Below are 19448 nucleotides of genomic sequence, written 5' to 3'. Positions count from 1 at the left end.
GTCCAGTTATTTAGCCATTCTAAGGAACAGATTTGATGGAGTCGTAGTTTACTTATTTTATTTCCTAAAAACTAAATAATCATCATCAAGCGGTGTCACATACAACTAGCATGAGTGAAAAGTTAATACCGATGTCTATATGAAAAGGTCAAAGTAGGAATCAACTCCATATGCATGTAGAGTTAATATGTGTGTTCTACACTTCTACCCCCCAAAAAATGAAGTTAATATGAGTTTGCAAGAATAGTCAGGCTGAAGATCAGACACCTTTTCTATAACAGAAAACAAAAGGTGAAGGTGATGCTACACTTACTTCCTGAGAAAATTTAATAAGTTACTTTAAGGTTGTGTTTCGTTAGTTTTTCTTGGGTTTTATTATTTTCTACCAGTTTGATTGTATATTACCAAAGAAAAAAAAACAACCAATTAATTTGATTGTTAAGAATTACAAAGAAGATTCACCTTTCAAATGTAAGACCAAGAAAATGTTCCATCCTTAGGCAAACAAAATTGTCTCCTTTTCTTCTTTTCCCCTACCTTGATTCAATTCTTGTTTTAACACCTTGAGGCCAAATTCTTGTCCAAATATAATTGAAAAAATATATTTTTTTTTAATTATTGACTTAAAAACTTTTTAGAGAAGATAACATATTCGAAAGTTACAATGTGTCGGTGATATATTGCTTTATTGACACAAGGCAATATATCGCCCTATTGGAAGGACCCAACATGACACAAGGGGCCGACATGAGATTTCCCAAAAATCAGCGATAAATCGCCGAAATATCGCCAAAAGGTCGATTTATCATCAATAAATTCAAAATATCAAAAGTTTTTAAACTTCATATCTACATCTGCTCTACTACTGTGCTGGATCAAGCAGATGCAAATCCGCTCTCTCTCTCTCTCTCTCTCTCTCTCTCTCTCTCTCTCTCTCTCTCTCTCTCTCTCTCTCTCTCTCTCTCTCTCTCTCTTTTTCCTCCATTCCACTCTGCCATTACGCTCTAGTTGTTTAGTCGGTAGAACTCTGGAATGAAAACACAATTTGCTTCTTGCAGTAACTATAATTCTTAACACTCTCTCATTTGTGACATCTTTCTGGTCGATGACTAAAAAATATTAGGGTTCTAACGAGGTTTGGCAAGGGAATGTTTTCCATCAGTGAAGGAGGGAATTTTTTTTTTTTTATTTTTTTTAGGTAAGGTGACATGTTCTTGTTGAAGAAAGATGGTAACCACCAAATGAGAAGTGTTGTGGATTACAGAGTCATTATCGTCGACCAATTCATCGAGATAGAGGTTGCGTATGGAGAGAAATACTCTATTCTAATTTCAAGAAGTAAGAACAAGTAGCAACCACCGGCGGAGTTGGCAAACCCCATAGATGTTGGCGAAATGTCGCCGACATTTCTGGAGTTTCAATGGTGTCGAAAACCATAGACACCCCTTTGGTCAACGACATTTTGAACATTGGCTCAAACAAAAAGAAGATGTTAATATTTTTTTTTAACTATATATTTGTTAGCAATCGGCATTAGTTATAAATGTATTTCTATTTGTGTAAAAGCCTTTGGCACTAAGTTCATCCTTTCTAGAGATACATATTCAAGTGTATGTCATCTACGACAACCGTGTTGATCAAGTAATCATAATTCTTCATTGTTACATTCTATCATATGTTGAGGAGGATTGCTTGCATGGGTGTGAAGAGTGATGAATCATCCAATAAGAATACAATGTGCATTGAGGAGGAGTAGGTGAAAATGCACATGTCAGCAATGTGTTTTCTTCTCCCATATTATACATGATAATTTGGTTAGGTAAAAATAAGTATATATATAGAGAGAAAGTATAGATATATAATATATTACTCGAAGTTGATTGAGACATCCTTGTACAAGAACATGATACAAACTTCCCTAATATCGTCCGTTATTAGATTGGGTTGTTGTGAAAGAAAAGGTTAACGATATTACTTCTCTTCAAAGAAAAGCAATTAAAATCTCAATGAGGTTCCATCAATGAACACAACAGCTGACCTGATCTGGGATTATTTTTCTTTCTCTATCCATCTGAGTTTATAATAAGAACAAGAAATCTTTCCCAACCTTTGCCCCCTCAGTATTCAACAATCAAAAAACATTATATACATTTCGAGTTTGAATTTCTTCTTCAATAACTAAATGACAAAATAAAAATATTAGTAGTTCTACCAATTTATACAAGTACAATGAAACCAAAAAAAAAAATCTATTTACGTTTCTCCTTCACCAGAAACCAAATTTACTTGCATATCATAAGTTCTCCATGACATATGCCAGAGCATTCTTATAATTGTTCCAGAGGTTCTCAACAATGGTTCCAACCATCTCCGAGAAGCCTTGAAGAATCGCCTCTGGCAAATCTTTAGCTGACTGTTCTAGTGATTCTCTCAACTTTTCTATCACTTCTCCAATTGCAGAGCTCGTAAGACCAACTGAACTGGTAATGGCTTCCTTAAAAGAATCAAAAGCAGCAGAAATGATCGATGAGATTGCATCCATTAGAACCTCTGCAAAATACTCTATCATACACCTGATTATCCCTAACATACAGTTGATGGCTTGTGTTGGGAAGCTTAAACCCTGAATCAACAACACCAGAAGACGACTTGTTGCACTCAATAACAAACAGGATATCAAGTTCATTAACGAACTCAACGTGAAGAACACAAATTTTAGCAGAAAAACTACCATTTTGGATCTGGGTTGTTGAGAGTGAAGTTTTAGGAAGCAATGAGAAGTGTTTCTTCATTTCTTGGAATAAATAGCTAGCTTCAATGAAGCTGCAATTCAAACCGTGCAAGTCTCAATTATATTAGTTTATTTAGTTAAGCCGTTTAAAATTATTAAACTATGTTCTTCTGCGCGTTGAAAAAGGAGATGAAGCTCAAGTTATCAACCATAAGAAGAAATATTTAAATCAGACGAAAATACAATTTATAAGGTTAAGATGAAACGTAATTAGCAAGGTTAGAATCTAGAACATTCTTGTTAGCATGAACCAGCTGGCTCAACCGGTTTGGTTTGACTTGTCTTCCCTCTTTTTATCGAATCAATTCCAAACGATAGACTCATCTTCACTGGCTTTGAGTGGATTGACTCGGGTCAGTTTCAATTCTGCCGATTCGACATTAATTGCTTGACTCTAAAGGACCATTAATAAATTCAAACCTGCAAATGGCTCCCTCCGGTTCAACTCAGGTTTTGATGTGATGTAAGAAGGACATTGGTGTAACGTAATGGAGATCCTCATCAATTCCTGATCAGCCTGAAATCAATGAATAAAATTCTGTGGGTCCCTCGAATAGGGTCATCTTTGCTGCTGGCATCAATGGTGTCACAAATGAATAAAATTCTGTGGGTCCCTCGAATAGGGTCATCTTTGCTGCTGGCATCAATGGTGTCACAAACCTCTTTGACCGCCAAACATATCTTTAAGTCTTGTTTGTTATATATTGTCTTCATTAATTGTTAATATAATTAGAAGGTGGTTGTCCATTTCTCACCTCATGTTTGCAGACGATGTCGTGCTTTTTACGAAAACCAGTGTTTTCATAGATTGATTCCATTAAAGACAGCCTTGAGAGATTTTGTCAAGCTTCTGGAAGTAAGGTTAGTATCCAAAAGACTAGTATCCTTTTTTTCCAAGAACGTGAGTAGGCTTTATTTGGAATGTGATTGCACAATAGTGGTTTCTCAGTGTCTACGGATATGAAAAAATATTTGGGGGTTCCTTCTTAGGGTGAAAGAGTTACTAAAAAGACTTATAGCTCATTGTTGACAAGGTGAAGGGTAGGCTAGCTCGTCGAAAGGCCAATTCCCTTTCCTTGGCTGGTAGAGTAGTTCTAGCAAAGGCGGTGTCGATGGTGATTCCTCAATATCATATGCAATCGGCTTGCATTCCTAAAGGTATCTTAATAGAGGTGGAGAAGGCTTTTAGAGCTTTCATTTGGGGAGTACTTCCAAAAGGAAGAAAATGCATCGTGGAACTTAGTTTGTCTCTCAAAGGATTTGGGCAGCTAGGGTTTTATGAAGCTGAATGAAGTTTCTATGATGAAGATCACTTGGGGCTTTATGCAGCATGAGAAGCTTTGATCTGTATGAGAATGGGTGTAGGGCCTTTCTCTTCTAATCTTTCTGTATCCCTTACTTGGAAGGCTATGTGCAGCCTTGCAGGTTGTTTCCCAAGTTTCTTCATAGTTGTTGTTTGTATACATTGTTTGCTTCTTTTTCTTTTTGCTTTTATTTTTTTATTTTTTTATTTTTTTGGGGAGGGGGGGAGGGGTGGAAAGGAAGAGCCGAAGAGTCCAGATGAGTGCTCCTTGACAGCCATTGACCACAAATTAAGGGCCCACAGGATTAAGATGATTAGGTTTAAAAAAAAAAACTATTTTATTATTTTTTCCTTGTGAACCCCATAGTTTGTATTTGTAAAGCTGTCTAGAGAGCACTCTATGCTCCACACACGAAAAGGAAATCGTATGAAAAGCAGTGACATCTTAATTAAAAATATGTCGAAGTCAAAGATTGACTAAAAAAAACTAAATAGTCATATATTCCATTGACAAGATCAACTCAAGCAAGAAATCAACCACAGCATTGACATTCCTTGGAACAAACTCGAACCTACAAAAATCAAAGGATTTTTCTAAACAAGTATCAAAGATGATGCGTGAGATATTAGAATTTTGAAGGATAATTTGTTCAACTGCTGAATCAAGTCATGGTTGCCAAATTTCCATTTACAAGATTCAAAAAAGGCGGTGTGAATGGCTAAAGCTCCTGTAACTAACAGCAAGTTGCATCAAATCCCACTGGAAAGAGTATGCTTGGGGATACCATGATAATCACTGACTATATTAACCATATATAGCATCAATACCTCTCTGTTCTCTCTGAAGTGAAAAATCTCTCCCTATTGGTGTATTAGATTCTACCTTGGAGGATAATGGTATTAATTGGAAGTTGCAACTGAAAACTCCTCAAATGCCTCAGCAGCCAACCCATCTTTAGAGCTCCTGCCATTGTTGTTGAACACAAGTTCATCTCTGACTCTCCAAATATACCGCAGAAGGAATGCGGCCAAAGAGAACCAACTGCTTGATAACTTCTTGCTCCTCCTCAATAAAATATCCCAGCCTCTGATCCACTACTGTAAAATAGAAACATCATTGGGAGGCAAACTAATCTCTTAAGAGGCTGTTAATATCACTTCAATGTTTCACCCAAAATAAAATATCTACTCACTGAATATATCAATTCTAACTAATGAAAGCAGATTGACTAATATCTGCTAACAGCCATCTGATTAATTTTTTCCTAAGGAAGAGTCCCCCCCCCCCCCCCTTCCTCCTCTCTCTCCCCTCTCCAAGAAGACATTGCATTTAACATCAACCCTAAACAAATTGAGGTTCATATTCATCACCTGCAAAATGCTAATTAAAAGGGCAGTTAAGGTGTCCAGGTGGCTTACTCAGGAAACTTAGTGGAATTGCTCTGTATTTATATTGACAGTAAATAGGCTGAGAGGCATGAACCTTGAAGCCAGCAGCTAAAGAAATTTATTTCAATATTATAATTAGGGATTTCATCCACCTGCAAGCAACACCTCAGTTCCTACTCTAATGAAACTCTTCTCTTTCATCAATTCGCCTTAAGCCTATACACGCTGTCAACATGTCCTTCCACCTCCCAAAGGAATGAACCAAAAGCTACTGCTTCCAACACCAATCTCTTGAGGCTAGGATAGGTGACTTCCACCACCTTCTCAAAGGCACCCACCTCATCTCCAAAAAGTGCACAGGTTTGATTCTTGATTAGATTCACTGCTTCTTGAGATTTTACTTTTGCACATCTCTCCAATGTCTCGGCATCAAACCCCATTATATAACGTCTCAGCTTCTCCGGCTTCCTTGACACTCCATACAATGAAGTGGACCATGTATTGGCTGAGTGGAAGTCTGAAAGAGGAACTTGGATCCCCTGGCCGAGAGGAACGTTATGGTTAGTCTGAGCTACACACTCCTTCAGTTTGTGTCTAAAGCATGCGGACTTCAAGAAATAGCCATACATAATGGAGCCGGCATAGACTCGGCCAAGCTCAATCTTTTCTGAGTGGGTTGTTCCAGTGATCCAATTCTCAGTGACATTGGTATTCCCTCTCCAACCAGTGATGGTGGCAACGTGTTCCCTTACCATCTCCAGGACTTCAATACCGTAAATAGATTCCAGCTCCTTGTCCTTCGATGGCAATCCCTCTAACCTTCCACGGTTGATGCTTCTAGAGAGCCTCGGAACCATGGTGACTTGGATCTCAGAGAATTTTTGAACAATAAGCATGTACATGACATCTTCAATAACAATTTGAGACTCCTGCTCTTTCAATTCAGCAATCCTCCTGTGGTGTCCAAAACAACAGAATTAGCACACTATTATGAATTAGGCAGATTTACGTTGGAAGATAATATATCCAATCATCAAAAAAATATTTCAGCACAAACTTCAGAAAAAAAAATCATGAAAATATTGCATAATGGATTGCAACGAAAATGAGTTCCGGCAAGATGACCACATCGTATAAGTTTGAGACACTGAGTATAAATCTAATTAATTCAGAAAGACTGTGTCTGATATGGTTGGCCACCCCTCATTGAAAGAACTTCCTTAGTAGGTCAAGTTATGTCTAATTAATTATGATAAGCCATAAACAAGCAGCTAAAAAAAACAGGAAACAATAGCATAAGTTAGCTCTGAGGCAGTGCTATGGTTGCCATAACACAAGGGTTGAACACCAATTGCCAAACTGAATATTCTAACCTTTTATCTTCGATGGAGGACTATTTTTTCTTCTCCTTATTGCAATTTCAAAACAGTCCAAAAATAGTGAACTTTGCTGGAAGAATACTATATTATTTGGTGCAGTACATACCATGAATAAATAGCAACTGATAAAAAGTTACAGATTAACTCCTAGTTTCATTTTGTAGCTGCTTTTAACCAATTTAGAAAAATAGTGAAATTTGCTGGAAGAATACTATATTATTTGGTGCAGTACATACCATGAATAAATAGCAACTGATAAAGTTACAGATTAACTCCTAGTTCATTTTGTGCTGCTTACCATTGAAAAATAGTGGACTTTGCTGAAAGAGTACTATATTATTTGGTGCAGTACATACCATGAATAAATAGCAACTGATAGAAAGTTACAGATTAACTCCTAGTTTCATATTGAAGCTGCTTTTAACCAATTTACAACTCCGATCATTATACAGGCAGGGCATGATGGTTCAAAACCAGTTTCAGATACAGGCATACAGCTCAGATCTTAAATTGTACCAAAGATTATAGAAGCCATCACCACCCTAAGAGTATATAGAGACCATAACATGTTACTTCAGAATTATCAACAAACCTACAATGATTTTCAATACTTCCAAGTCATCAAAAAGAACATTGAAGCTCCTCATTCAAATTTTATTTAACAAAATAATCCTTAAACCCCATTAATCCAAACATTTTAAAAATGAAAATATCCATATAAGATAGAGAACCCAATATATCTCTTCTAAGTACAGATATACCAATTCCACATTGTAGAACCAAACTCTTTTCCAACTTCCAACAACACCAACTCAGTATTATCCCAACTACATGGATACTTGCACCAGTTAATTCATTTCGAGAGCGTAATTGACACAAGGCCTATATCATGCATGTCTTGTCTTTCAACTCCTCTTATAGGGTCAGTTTACATCTTCTCTTGGCTCTTTTAGTTCCTTCAATTTGATTCAAATTACTCCTGAACGACTTTCTTATAGTTGATCACCAACCAGAGCTATATCCAAATCAGACCCTCCTCCCCCTCCCCCCCACCAAAAATTTAAAAAAAAAAAAAAAAAAAAGCAACCAACAAACCAATGAGCAGGTGGGTTTTTAGGTGAAAGGCAGAGCAAACAGGTGAACTAAAAGTTAAAGCCATAGATTGAATTGCATAAGAAAAAGAAAGGCTGGACTTTTTACCTGTGAAGGCAGGATTCAAGAGAACCCTGACTCTCTCGGTCACGGGCGACGGCTCCATCCCTTTCTAGAGCTAACTCATCTAATTGATCCGCCACAGCGAGGTCGAAAAGGAAGCGCTGGTTCTGCAATACCACGCTAAGGAATTTCCCAGCAGAAGACTTGAGCTCAAGTGGCCAATGTACAACACTACTATATGCACGATGACTTGACCCTGCACTTGCAGCCGCCTTCATCGACAAGCTACGAATCGATCTCCGGTCATTCCATTTCCCAATCCGACCCTCAAAACCCAGCTTAATACATCTCTGAAAACAAAACAAAAAACATGAGGATCTCATCAAAACAAGACGAAATTAATGGATTCCATTTCAAAACAGAGATCAGACCAAAAGGGTCCGAAGAAGAAACGCTGGAGAATAGAATACCTTGGAACTCCCTTCAAACTTTACCCCGAAAGCTAAAGCTTCGGTAATGGGGATTCTTCTGTTGGATACACAACAGTCCATGAACACCAATTGAAGCACAGAAATCACAGAACAAATGAGCAAGACTTTAAAAAGAGAAGAAGATCAGAATGGGTCACCAAGAAGATAAGATAAAAGGTCATTATATAACAAGAGTCCTGGAAGAGTCAGGACCCAGGAGTGTCTCTGTCTCTGTCTCTCTCTCTTCTCTCTCTCTTCTCTCTGATTGGGAAACTGTAGTTATTGTATTATTTTCTAAAAATAGCTTCTAGAACAATTAAGTGATAATCATATGTAATGAAATAGACGTGGCGGTAGCCAATGGGCACACGCATTATTAAATTCAGGAAAAAGGTTCTCTGAGGCTTTCTCTTGCGGTGGCAAAATCTCTTTATATATGTTCTTAATTATTATTTATAAGTTAGCTTAGCAAAAAAAAAAATGTTGGGTAGAAAGTTAGGTTAACAAATTTAAATTCAATTAACAAGCTTAATTAGATTTAATTATTTTATGTGGTAATAAAATTAATTAGATTTAATCAAATCTAATAAATCGTCTATTTATTCAGTTAGGACCAGTAGAGTCCCTCCCTCCTCGTCTATGCATTCTTGTAAGTCAACATCACCATGATGGAATTTTATCAGGGACCATCCATTTATTTCTGAATGAAGGACGGATGTCCATCAATCATATCTAAAGATTCGAATTAAATTAAAATAAAAAATGTTATTTCTTCTAATTAAGTCTTACTTCAACTTTTAGATGTGACTGATACATGTATCATTCATTCATAAATAAATTAATGAAAATAAACCTGACAAAAATCTTCTCCATGATACATGTTTTTTACCCTAAAAAACATACATTTCATTTTATTAAATGCATGTCAAGCGCAGGTTCTACTTGGAGCTAGGCTTTTAAGTTTGAATCTTCAATATATATAAAGAAAGATAGCTCTACCTTACCAACAAATGTACTGTTTCACCTAAAGTTTCTTTCAGCCTGTCAGTTCAGGCTAGATGGGCGACATATGAATGCTTTTAATTATAACCGTTGGTTTTGTGACATATTCATAATTAAAAGCATCTATCAATGCAATCTAGAAGGAGGTGAATAGGTTGAAACTAGTGAATTTTTTTAATTTTTTTATTTGATTGCAAATATAAGATTAAGTATGTAAATTTAAATATAATTTAGTAAAATAAATTCAATTTAAACAAATTTACAAACACACAATCCATAACACTCTTAGTCTCAAGACAGATTTCCACTAATGATATTTTTCAATACAATGGATAGAAAATCAAATCCTTACAATATTTATTTACGAGCAAGAGCACCCTCTAGAATCTTTCATGAACATTACCTTCAACCATTCCTTGTTCACAGACAAAAGCACCCAAACCAATTCTAGTCTAGTTAGATTTAGAATTGAAAACAACCAAATACAATAGATGGTTAAAGATTACTTAATAAGAGGTGTGATACTTTACCCATTGTGTGAGAGTGATGCAAATGGAGTGAGTGCACGAAGCAGATGATTAGCAACCCCAATGACCTTCCAACAACCTTTTATCGTCTCAAACATTTCCCTAATGAGTTACTTAAACACATTGATATGTTCTTTAAGGGTAGAGTGAGAGTGAGAGACAAACAAGTGATTTCTTATAGTTTGAAAGTTAGAAAGTAGTTGGGGAGCAATAACTCAATTGGCAAGATTCAGGCTCTCAAATGGTGGTGGTTGAGCTTATATAGATGGCATTAAATTGTTTAGCCCTAACTTTCCAATGGATATCAAATTCAATGAACTTTTAGTTCACACGGATCATCGACTGAGAATATAGCTATTTAAAATATAACTGTAGGCCATATTTTAACCAGATAGAATTCCGTGTTAATTCCGTCTCAAATTTTAAGGGGACTTAGGTCCTCTTAACCAACTCTATGTCCGCACATATTCTCCTAACATGTCCTAAATCAATCTAATGACATGATGCATATGATTTTAATGTAAATGAGTGCAATTATAATTATATGTACAAGGAGGTGTCCTGTGCCCTAATTTGTTAAGTCTTCTTGTTTGAGCTTTAGTGATATTCATTAGTGTTCTTGAGTCTTCTTGCACTCCATTCTTGATGCTCGTCTTGATTTAGACTTCATATTCATCTTTGTTTGATCTTGGCTTTGACTTGGTATTGAGCGTACGGCGTTAAGATGGATTTGTCTCGTTTGTTCTTACATTGAATTAAACAAACATAATTTATCATAATCATTAATAATTCATGCTTGTTATTATCAAAACTAATGAAAATTGATGTGGCATTCCTCAACAACATTCATTTGCCATCCATCCAGTGACTAGGGCTACATACAGGCAAAAACCTTGGACGGAAAGGATTTAAATTATACATAGCAGATGGAAAAGTCACTTTTAAAACATGATAATTCATCATTTTAAAGTCAATCCATCAAATGATATTGAGTTATCTTCTTGCTTTCCCCGAATATAGTGGAATCATTCAATTAGAAGTTTAACAAAAGTTATGATTACATATTTTGAAAACAACTCCAGAATTTAGATAACATATTCTTATCGTGTGTATATATATATTTTATCTTATCTTATCTTATCTTATCTTTTCTAGGATGAAATGTATTTACTTTTATTGTGAATGACATTGTTTTTAATTCTATTTTATTTAAAACAACAAAAATAACGGATTCATATCCTCTGTAATTCCTTTTCCTGCAATTCCCTCTTAGGATTGTGCCATGTGGCATTAGATAATCCAACGGTTACCAGTTCAACATAAATTTGATTTTATTTAAACCCAGAAAAGATATTCCTCTCTCCTATCTCTTCCCGAAATTTAGAAAAAACCCTGAATTTTTTGTAATCCAGGACTTTGTCCAAAATTCTTGAAGAGAGAGAGAGAGAGAGAGCCGTGAGCAGAATTTCTTTAAGAGAGAGGAGAGAGCCGTGAAGAGAAGGGAGAGTCAGAGACGGAAAAAAATGCAGAAAATTCAGGGTTTTCTCTGAATTTCGGGGAGAGAGAGGGGAGAGGAATATCTTTTTTGGGTTTAAATAAAATCAAATTTAGGTTGAATTGATAACCGTCAGATTACCTAATGCCACATGGCACAATCCTAAGAGGGAATTACATAGAATTGCAAAAAGAATTACAGAGGATATGAATCCAAATATAACCTTTAAAGTCACTTAAAATCCAAGACAGATTGAGGGTATAACAAGAAATATACATTCTTTTCATATAAAGGCTATTATTTCTCCCTTTTCTGACTCCCAAGCCATAAGAATTTACTTTTATTTTTGTAATCATTTTTTACCAACTTTTTCATTTTGACATATCAAACTGATTTTTCATTCTATAATTTATTCTGCACAAAACTTACTAAACTATTTTTCATTTTTGACTAAATGAATTCTTGTATTCAGTCATTTTAGATAGGTAAAATAGAGAATGAGAATTAATTACCCAAAAAGCCCTTATAGTGAATGAAGAGAAGTTGAAGGAAAGTTGCAACTTTGCAACTTAATGCAATGAATATGGTTGTGCTTCTGGTATAGTAGTGGCAACCTAATTTATAGAGGAAGTAAAACTAAGGAGGTCTCATGTTGGAGCCTTAGTCCCTCTATACCTTTCCCCTCCCTAGGCCTATGGGCTCCTAAGTCCGAATTGTCTCCCCTGACATGTGCTTCCCCGGAAGCTGTAGACCAGTAATTACAAGGGAGCTTATAGGGTTAGGGTGATGTAGTTTATTTTTCTCAATATCTTATTATTTTTTACTTGTAGGCCCCACATAATTTGTGATCGTAACGCTATTAAGAGAGTACCCCGTCAGGGAAGACGATCCACACTTTGGGCTCCTAGGCCTTGTGATTGGATTGATGATGACCAAAACAATTATACAATAAAAATTCATGAACAGCGAGCCTGAATGGCATTTCAACTGAAAGAAATATTTCACTAATGAAATTAAGTTAACAAAGATGAACTCCTAGTTAATACTTCTTTTGTGAATCGTCTGGTCATAGATTTTACAGATTCTTAGTTGCCTCAAATTTTTTTTTTTCCTAGTGTAAAATGGTCTCCTTTTTACAAAAAGTTAAAAGAAAAAAGGAAAACGTTTTAATAAACTTGAGTTCTAGAAGAATTTGCCAAGGTGGGCTTCTTTCCATCAATACTTTTCTTCTTTTACTCTCTCACATGTATTAAATGTTGTTTTGGCTAAAGACCAAAAATTGATGATTAAATGATTACCAAAAAAAAAAAATTTATTGATTAAATAAACGTTTGAGAAAACCAATCAAGATAACATTATCTCACTGACTCAACTTGTTTTTATTTTCAATCATATTGTTTGCCTATTATACCAAGTGAAGGAAGACTGAGTCAAATGAAATTTGTAGCGTTGAAACTTGATATGATGAAAAATTATCATAGGTAGTTTATTGAAAAAATGGTACCTCAATTTGGTTCTAGTGAAATGTGGATAAAGATGATCATATCTTTATTACAAATTGTCAAAAATTAAATCCTACTTGATGATTTTATAAGTGGTTTTCTTACCTAACTCATTGGAGAAGTTACTTAGTTGATCCTTCTTCTATCGGTCCTTTTCACCTTGCTCTCAAGCAATGATTTTTTTTCTTTCTTTCCCATATGTCCTTCTCATCTTGTGCTCTTTCACAAGGGAATTTCTCGAGTGTTGAATTTTAGAAAGTATAATAGTATAAATTCGTTGTGTTGGTGTGGAAGCGAGCAACCTAACTGTATCCTCTTCACTTGGTTTGTTTTGTTTATAGCTTCTATGATGTCACGATGTTGATTGTTGAACTAAACCCCGTATTACATGGTACTTGAGTAATTGTCTAGGGCACAGTCTGTGCTCTTGAGAGGCTTTTTTATCACAAAAATAGAAAAGCTTATGTGGTGCGCACTATAGGTCTTACCTCAATTTTTTTATTACTATTCAAAGATGGATCCCACACCATTTCTATGGACAAAAAGCATCGAGGGAGCACAAACAGCTCCACCAGCAAAGAGATGATCCCAACTCAATTGTCCCCACTTTTTCAACCCAAAATGTAATTAGGTGTAAGCGTGTTTGAATTAAAAGAAATCCAGATAGATTGATTTTCCATTACAAAGCCCATTTTGTGGCTAAGTGGGCTAATCACCAAAGGCCTGAATTCAATTTCACTGAGACATTGAGACATTTAGTCCAGTTGTGAAGCCTACAACAATACGAATTACTCTCTCTAAAAAAAATAAAAAATAAAAAATAGTCCAGCCTGAAAGAGAAGGCAGAGAGTAGACAGCATGAGGATGTTTTCATTCAAAGGTTCCACTATGTTGTTGCAGATGAGGATAGGAGAATTAATGAGGACAAAATGAGGTTGCAAAAATAAGAGCAAGTTCTAAAAATTCACCACCACCATTAGGCCTAAAAATCTTAATCAGCAACTGAAAGTATTGTATTAAACAGTGAAGACTAATACAATATATAGAGAGTTCTATACAGGTAGGTACATAACAAAATTCTACATCTATGATAAGTCTTTCAAAACCTACCAAGTGAGTGTGTCTTTAACATAAGATTGTACTTCTTTCACATCCTTATACCACATATTTAAAATGGATCCTTTCTCTAATTCACCTTTATCTTAGGGTAAGTGCCAATGGCCATGCGCCAATGAATGGAGAAGTTCATCAGTAGCTTCTCTAGGTTTGTTTGTATGTGTAGATTCTTTTCGACTGTACTATTACTATTAATCTGAATTTTCATGGGATGTCTTATTTTAATGGTAAAAACAAACACAAGAAGTTTGCATTACTCATCTTAAATTACTAGAGATTCATACACTTAAAAGAACAAAAGAGTACCTCTTTTTTTGGGTAGAAACAAAAAAGTTTTTTTTTTTTTTGGTAAACAGCACTTCATTTAGATAACTAAAAAAAGTACAAACACACCTGCATGAGAACACAAGGTTCAAATCGAACCAAGGAGCGGCAAAAGACCAAACTGTCGTACATGCAATAGACAGGGTCAGCCAGGGTAAGGGTTGGGTCAAGTCCAAAGTGGATCACAACCACAAAACCCTTAGAACAAGAACACCAAAACAACACCAACACCCTCGAAGGGGGACAAGTTACACGCCTCAAGGGCGGACATAACACCCACATAGGGGGACAAGTTACACGCCTCAAGGGCGGATTCAAAACTCCTACAATTACAGCGATGGTAGCAGCGAAAGTGTGGATAAGGTTCAAACCTCCCATCCAGCAATGCCGTATAGGCGTACCGGTCAAGCGCGACACAGAAAAATTTGTACCCAGACTTGGAGTTGTTCTGCGGTGTGCACCAAAGAGCCACTGCAATCAAAGGAGCTGTTATGTTAAAAAAAAAAAAAAAAAAAAAAAAAAAAAGGGAAGAGGGAAACGGAGATGGGAGAGGCAGAGACGGTAGGGTGAGAAACGGGAAAGGTGAGGCGGAGGGGAGATGGAGAACGAAGCAGAGATGGTAGATGGGAGATGGGAACCACAACGGGGAAGGTCGCTTCAAGCAGAGTTTTTTTTTTTTTTTTTTTTTATCCGAATGAAGTGGGAGATGGAAAAGGAGGCGGAAGCGAGATGGAAGAGAAAACGATTCAAGAGGCGATGATACTATGGAAACAAAAAGATGAGGTGATGTGAGAGATCGGCAAGAAAAACAACAGATCGAAAGGAAAACTTCAGATCTGGTGAGCAGGGAAACGCAGACAGAGAAGAAATGTGGAGAAGACAGGAGAAGAGGGAAGAAGGAGAAAGGAGAGAGGAGAGATGACGGAGGTGAGGGAGATGAAAAGAGAAGAAAGGCAGAGAGAGGAGGGCAAGAAACAAGAGAGGCGGAGAGCCTGTGGAGAAACAGCAGGCTCTCCGCCTCAAGAATCAGCGACGCTTAGGCGGTCAAAACTCGTCGTTGCGTAGAGGAGGAGCAGCAGCGAGGAGATTGAAGATCAGAAAGGATTGTTAGGGTTCGATCACACACAAACTTTCATTTCAGTGACATGGTCTGAACGAAACAAAAAAGTATTCAAAGCTAGCTACTTGCTGTCTGTTTTCATTCATATCCTTTTAAGTAAGGTGAAATACATCCAATAATGAAAACAATTAAAACATGAAGAACCAGGAACCAAATTTATTTTTCTTTCCTTTCAAATTTTGAATTAACACCCGCAGGTTGTAAACTCAAGAGAACAACTAAAAAACAGAAGCAACTTTGAGAAAGTAAAACAAGAAAGAAAAAAAATGAAGGCTTCAGTAGCCAATACATTACATTACTACTACAGCCGTTACTTTGTCAACCTAATCCTGGTATTTCATCTCAGACATCTTGAATCCAGGCATATCAAATGAGGATGAAAATTTCTCAACGGCAACCTTGAGGTCCTCAATGTTCTTGTTATTCACTAATCCTTTGTTAAAGTCCTTCAATAGTTTCCCATGCTCCTTCTGAATGTTCAAACATAAGGTCACAGCCTGGTGGAGGAACTCAGCAATCTGCTCGAAGTCCTTCTCAACCAATCCTCTTGAAGTCATGGCAGGTGTACCTACCAAATTCATAATGTTAGAAGTTGTTGCGGGAGTAAAAATCTTGCAAACATTGGATCAACAAACACCTCAACAACTTGAAATGAGTTTCAAGATTGTTTCAAGCCTCCTTTACTGCCAGTAACCAAATATAATCCATGTCTCTGAAGAGAACATCACAGCCTATAATCACTAACACCCCAATCCATGCTGTGCTCTATATACCATTCTACAGTTCTTCTCTTTCTTTTACACGAAAATATGGTCTATAAGCCCAATAGTTACATAGATTCAAATTGTAAAATTAAAAACAATAGCAATTAACAAGAATAAATCTTACCAATTCGGACACCACCAGGTGCCAGTGCACTGCTGTCGCCAAAAACAGCATTTTTGTTCACAGTAATGTTGCACAGATCACAAAGCTTCTCAACTTTGTTGCCTGTAATAAGAGAAATAGAAAAGGAGTCCTATTAGATGAGATTGAGTTCACAATAGAACAAAGTTCCAATAATCAGAATTGCAAATCTTTTCATACCAGTCAAGCCAAGAGGTCTCAAGTCCCATAAGACAAGATGATTCTCAGTTCCACCAGTGACAAGCTTGTATCCCTTGTTCATCAAATAGTTTCCAAGAGCAACAGCGTTGGCTTTGACTTGCTTAGCATAAGCCTTGAACGCAGGAGACATGGCCTGCTTCAAAGCAACAGCCAATGCACCAATTTGATGATTGTGTGGACCACCTTGAAGGGATGGGAAAACAGCAAAATTGATTTTGTCCTCGAATTCATAGACTGCATCTTCAGGCTGGCCCTTCTTGGCTGGCTTAGGACCCTTCCTGTAAAAGATCATACCAGCTCTAGGGCCCCTAAGACTCTTGTGAGTTGTGGTTGTGACAATATCACAGAACTCAAAAGGATCCGCAGCCTCCTATAAAATCCAACAAGACAGATACGATTCAAAAATCCTAAACAAAAGTACAAAGGAACTATGATACTTCAATCACCAAAACGACTAAGTTCATGTAAGCCGAGTAGTGTGAAATTTAAACAAACACCTGATGCTATAAAGATTATAACTTGACGCAAACACTAAGTTGTATGAGGAAACATTAAAGGTGTATATCACTCAAACACCAGAGCCATCTATCATTATAATAAACCATATCAAATCTAAATCTAATCTAAATATTGAAATGCAAATCCACACTAACGAAAGAATAAAACCTCTTCACAACAATATTCGAAGTCTTCAAAATTAACCACAACAAGAGAGAACAAAACCATTTTAAGAGAACAGTCAGAACCCAGATGTCAGAAGGCATCTCACCCAGATAAAAACTGCAAATTTATTCAAAAACAGTAATAAAACAGTCCTGAGAAGTAGAAGTAAATGAATTCAATAACCTAGATCCAGATCTGGTAACCCATTCAACCAAATAAATGACATACACTAGATTTGAAGGGGAAAAAGTTGATACCTGGGCAGCAACAAGTCCACTAATGTGAGCCATGTCACAAAGCAATAAAGCCCCGCACTTATCTGCAACGGACCTCAGCCTTGCATATTCCCAGTCCCTCGGGTATGCACTCCCACCACAAATAATCAACTTGGGCCTAAAATCCATTGCTTTCTCCTCCAACTTATCATAATCAATATACCCAGTAGTCGAATTCACCTTATACGGCAAACTCTCAAAATAGATCGAAGTTGCAGAAATCTTCTTCCCACCAGATGTGTAATATCCATGAGTAAGGTGCCCACCAGAAGGCAGATCAAGACCCATGATTCGGTCATGTGGGTTAAGAAGTGCAGTGTAAGCAGCGAAGTTAGCAGGGCTACCAGAGTAAGGCTGAACATTAACGCCCCACTTGGCAGGGTCAAGACGGTAGGTCTGAAGTGCTCTGGAGCGACAGAGATTCTCGATCTCATCAATGAATTCATTGCCACCATAGTAACGGTTGCCGGGCATGCCTTCAGAGTACTTGTTGGTCAAGGGACTGCCAAGGGCTTCGATGACTGCGAAAGATGTGAAGTTTTCGGAGGCGATGAGTTCGATGCCTCTGCATTGTCTGCGCTTCTCCTTCTCAATCAGATCGAAGATCTCTTCATCCACGGCGTGGAGAGGAGTGTTACCCCAAACGTTGACGGGATCCATTACTGCAGGGAGAAGGAAGAATTGATGAAATTAGGGAATACAGAAATGAAATGGGAAATTAGGGAAGAGAGGGAAGCTCTGCTATGGCTTTCCTTCGCGGTCTTCAGTTGCTGGCATAGGGTTGGAATTTAAAGGCCAGGAGAATTAGTTGGGCAACACCGACAAAACTGGGAGTACCACTATATCATAGGCTGGGGTTGGTGAACGGTTGGACCGGAAGTAGAATCATTGAATAATGGTTTGAGTCCAAGCATTTATCAGACCGGAAGATTGAAATATAAGGCAGGACTTTGTCCTTGGCACTGAAGATATTACGAACTCTAACTTTCAATTTGGAGGCTTTTTTTACAAACAGAGCAACCCCTGAAGGTTGTCCCCACACATATTTTGTTGCATAGAGTTCAAAGTCCAACATTAGTATGTTCAATCGGGATGTGGATTGTCTTCGGTCAGCATATACGTGTCTCTTCCCCATAAATAAGTGTAGTATTTCATGCCGGAGATCAATTGGTATTGAAAATTTTCAAGAATGTCCCAAGATAATTGGCGAAGAGCATTGGATACTTTAAAAAGACGTCGAATCAGCAATGACCTCCTAAATTGTCTCTTAAACTTACATAGTAGTACACTTCGTTAGTAAATTTTGTTTGTTGATGATTAGATAATTTCACAATTCCTATATTGCTCTTAATCCATTGTGATTTTACAGTGTGGTTCCCCAGTAAAATATAATCCAAAAATTTCTTCTTTCTTTTTTCATGAGTTTCTTCTACTTATGGAGTTCCTCATTTTATATTATATATGATATTAATATAGAACAATACAGGTAAGGGTATATTTTTCATTTTCTCTAGCAAATTAAAGGTTCTAACAGCAAAAAGAAGAAAAAAAAAGACTGCCAATTTAGCATAATTTTGAAGTGTCTATCCTTTTCTGTCGATTATCTGAGAGTGCTCTCTAATTTTATTTTTTTTTATTTAGAGTGCGGAAACACAAGCTAGCGTAAGTGTTTTCCCTAAGTGATTTCTTTTTCTTTCTCTTTAAGTCTGATGTTTTCCCGAAGTTTGGTGATTTGGATCGAATTCTCCATGTCATGGTTCCATGCTTCCAATGGCTATGGTTGTGCCACCATTGCGATTAGGCTATTCTAATGGTTGGTAGCCAAGTTTT

General features: G+C 36.9%; 2 protein-coding genes across 2 annotated transcripts; both read right to left on the bottom strand.

Annotated features, from left to right (window-relative positions):
• Positions 1 to 5406: 5406 nt before the first annotated feature.
• LOC149010318 (UV-B-induced protein At3g17800, chloroplastic-like) lies at positions 5407 to 8697 on the bottom strand. Its single transcript, XM_089164112.1, has 3 exons — positions 8488 to 8697; positions 8063 to 8367; positions 5407 to 6437 (listed from the first exon to the last, which is right to left on the bottom strand). Exons 1-3 carry the CDS (start codon positions 8566 to 8568, stop codon positions 5684 to 5686), a joined length of 1140 nt encoding a protein of 379 aa, XP_089020238.1. The 5' UTR covers positions 8569 to 8697; the 3' UTR covers positions 5407 to 5683.
• A 7012-nt stretch (positions 8698 to 15709) lies between these two features.
• LOC149010317 (serine hydroxymethyltransferase 4-like) lies at positions 15710 to 18388 on the bottom strand. Its single transcript, XM_089162300.1, has 4 exons — positions 17601 to 18388; positions 16660 to 17050; positions 16462 to 16563; positions 15710 to 16141 (listed from the first exon to the last, which is right to left on the bottom strand). Exons 1-4 carry the CDS (start codon positions 18276 to 18278, stop codon positions 15897 to 15899), a joined length of 1416 nt encoding a protein of 471 aa, XP_089018426.1. The 5' UTR covers positions 18279 to 18388; the 3' UTR covers positions 15710 to 15896.
• Positions 18389 to 19448: the final 1060 nt, after the last annotated feature.

This window comes from Hakea prostrata, chromosome 7 (genome assembly GCF_041222555.1).
Source record: "Hakea prostrata isolate BN-2017 chromosome 7, UWA_Hpros_2, whole genome shotgun sequence".
Classification (NCBI taxonomy): domain Eukaryota; kingdom Viridiplantae; phylum Streptophyta; class Magnoliopsida; order Proteales; family Proteaceae; genus Hakea; species Hakea prostrata.
The sequence above is the reverse complement of the archived record's forward strand: the minus strand, read 5'-3'. Positions and strand labels throughout refer to the sequence as shown.

Bases quoted from the DNA above. Each gene is read 5' to 3' on its own strand.
- LOC149010318 (XM_089164112.1), bottom strand. From the start codon at position 8,568: ATGGACTGTTGTGTATCCAACAGAAGAATCCCCATTACCGAAGCTTTA. The intron at 8,368-8,487 runs GTATTCTATTCT...TTTTGTTTTCAG, and splicing joins AGTTTGAAGGGAGTTCCAAG to AGATGTATTAAGCTGGGTTT. The intron at 6,438-8,062 runs GTAAAAAGTCCA...TGGACACCACAG, and splicing joins CTTGAATCCTGCCTTCACAG to GAGGATTGCTGAATTGAAAG.
- LOC149010317 (XM_089162300.1), bottom strand. From the start codon at position 18,278: ATGGATCCCGTCAACGTTTGGGGTAACACTCCTCTCCACGCCGTGGAT. The intron at 17,051-17,600 runs GTATCAACTTTT...TGGATTTTATAG, and splicing joins GTGGACTTGTTGCTGCCCAG to GAGGCTGCGGATCCTTTTGA. The intron at 16,142-16,461 runs GTAAGATTTATT...TGAATTTGGTAG, and splicing joins ACCTGGTGGTGTCCGAATTG to GTACACCTGCCATGACTTCA.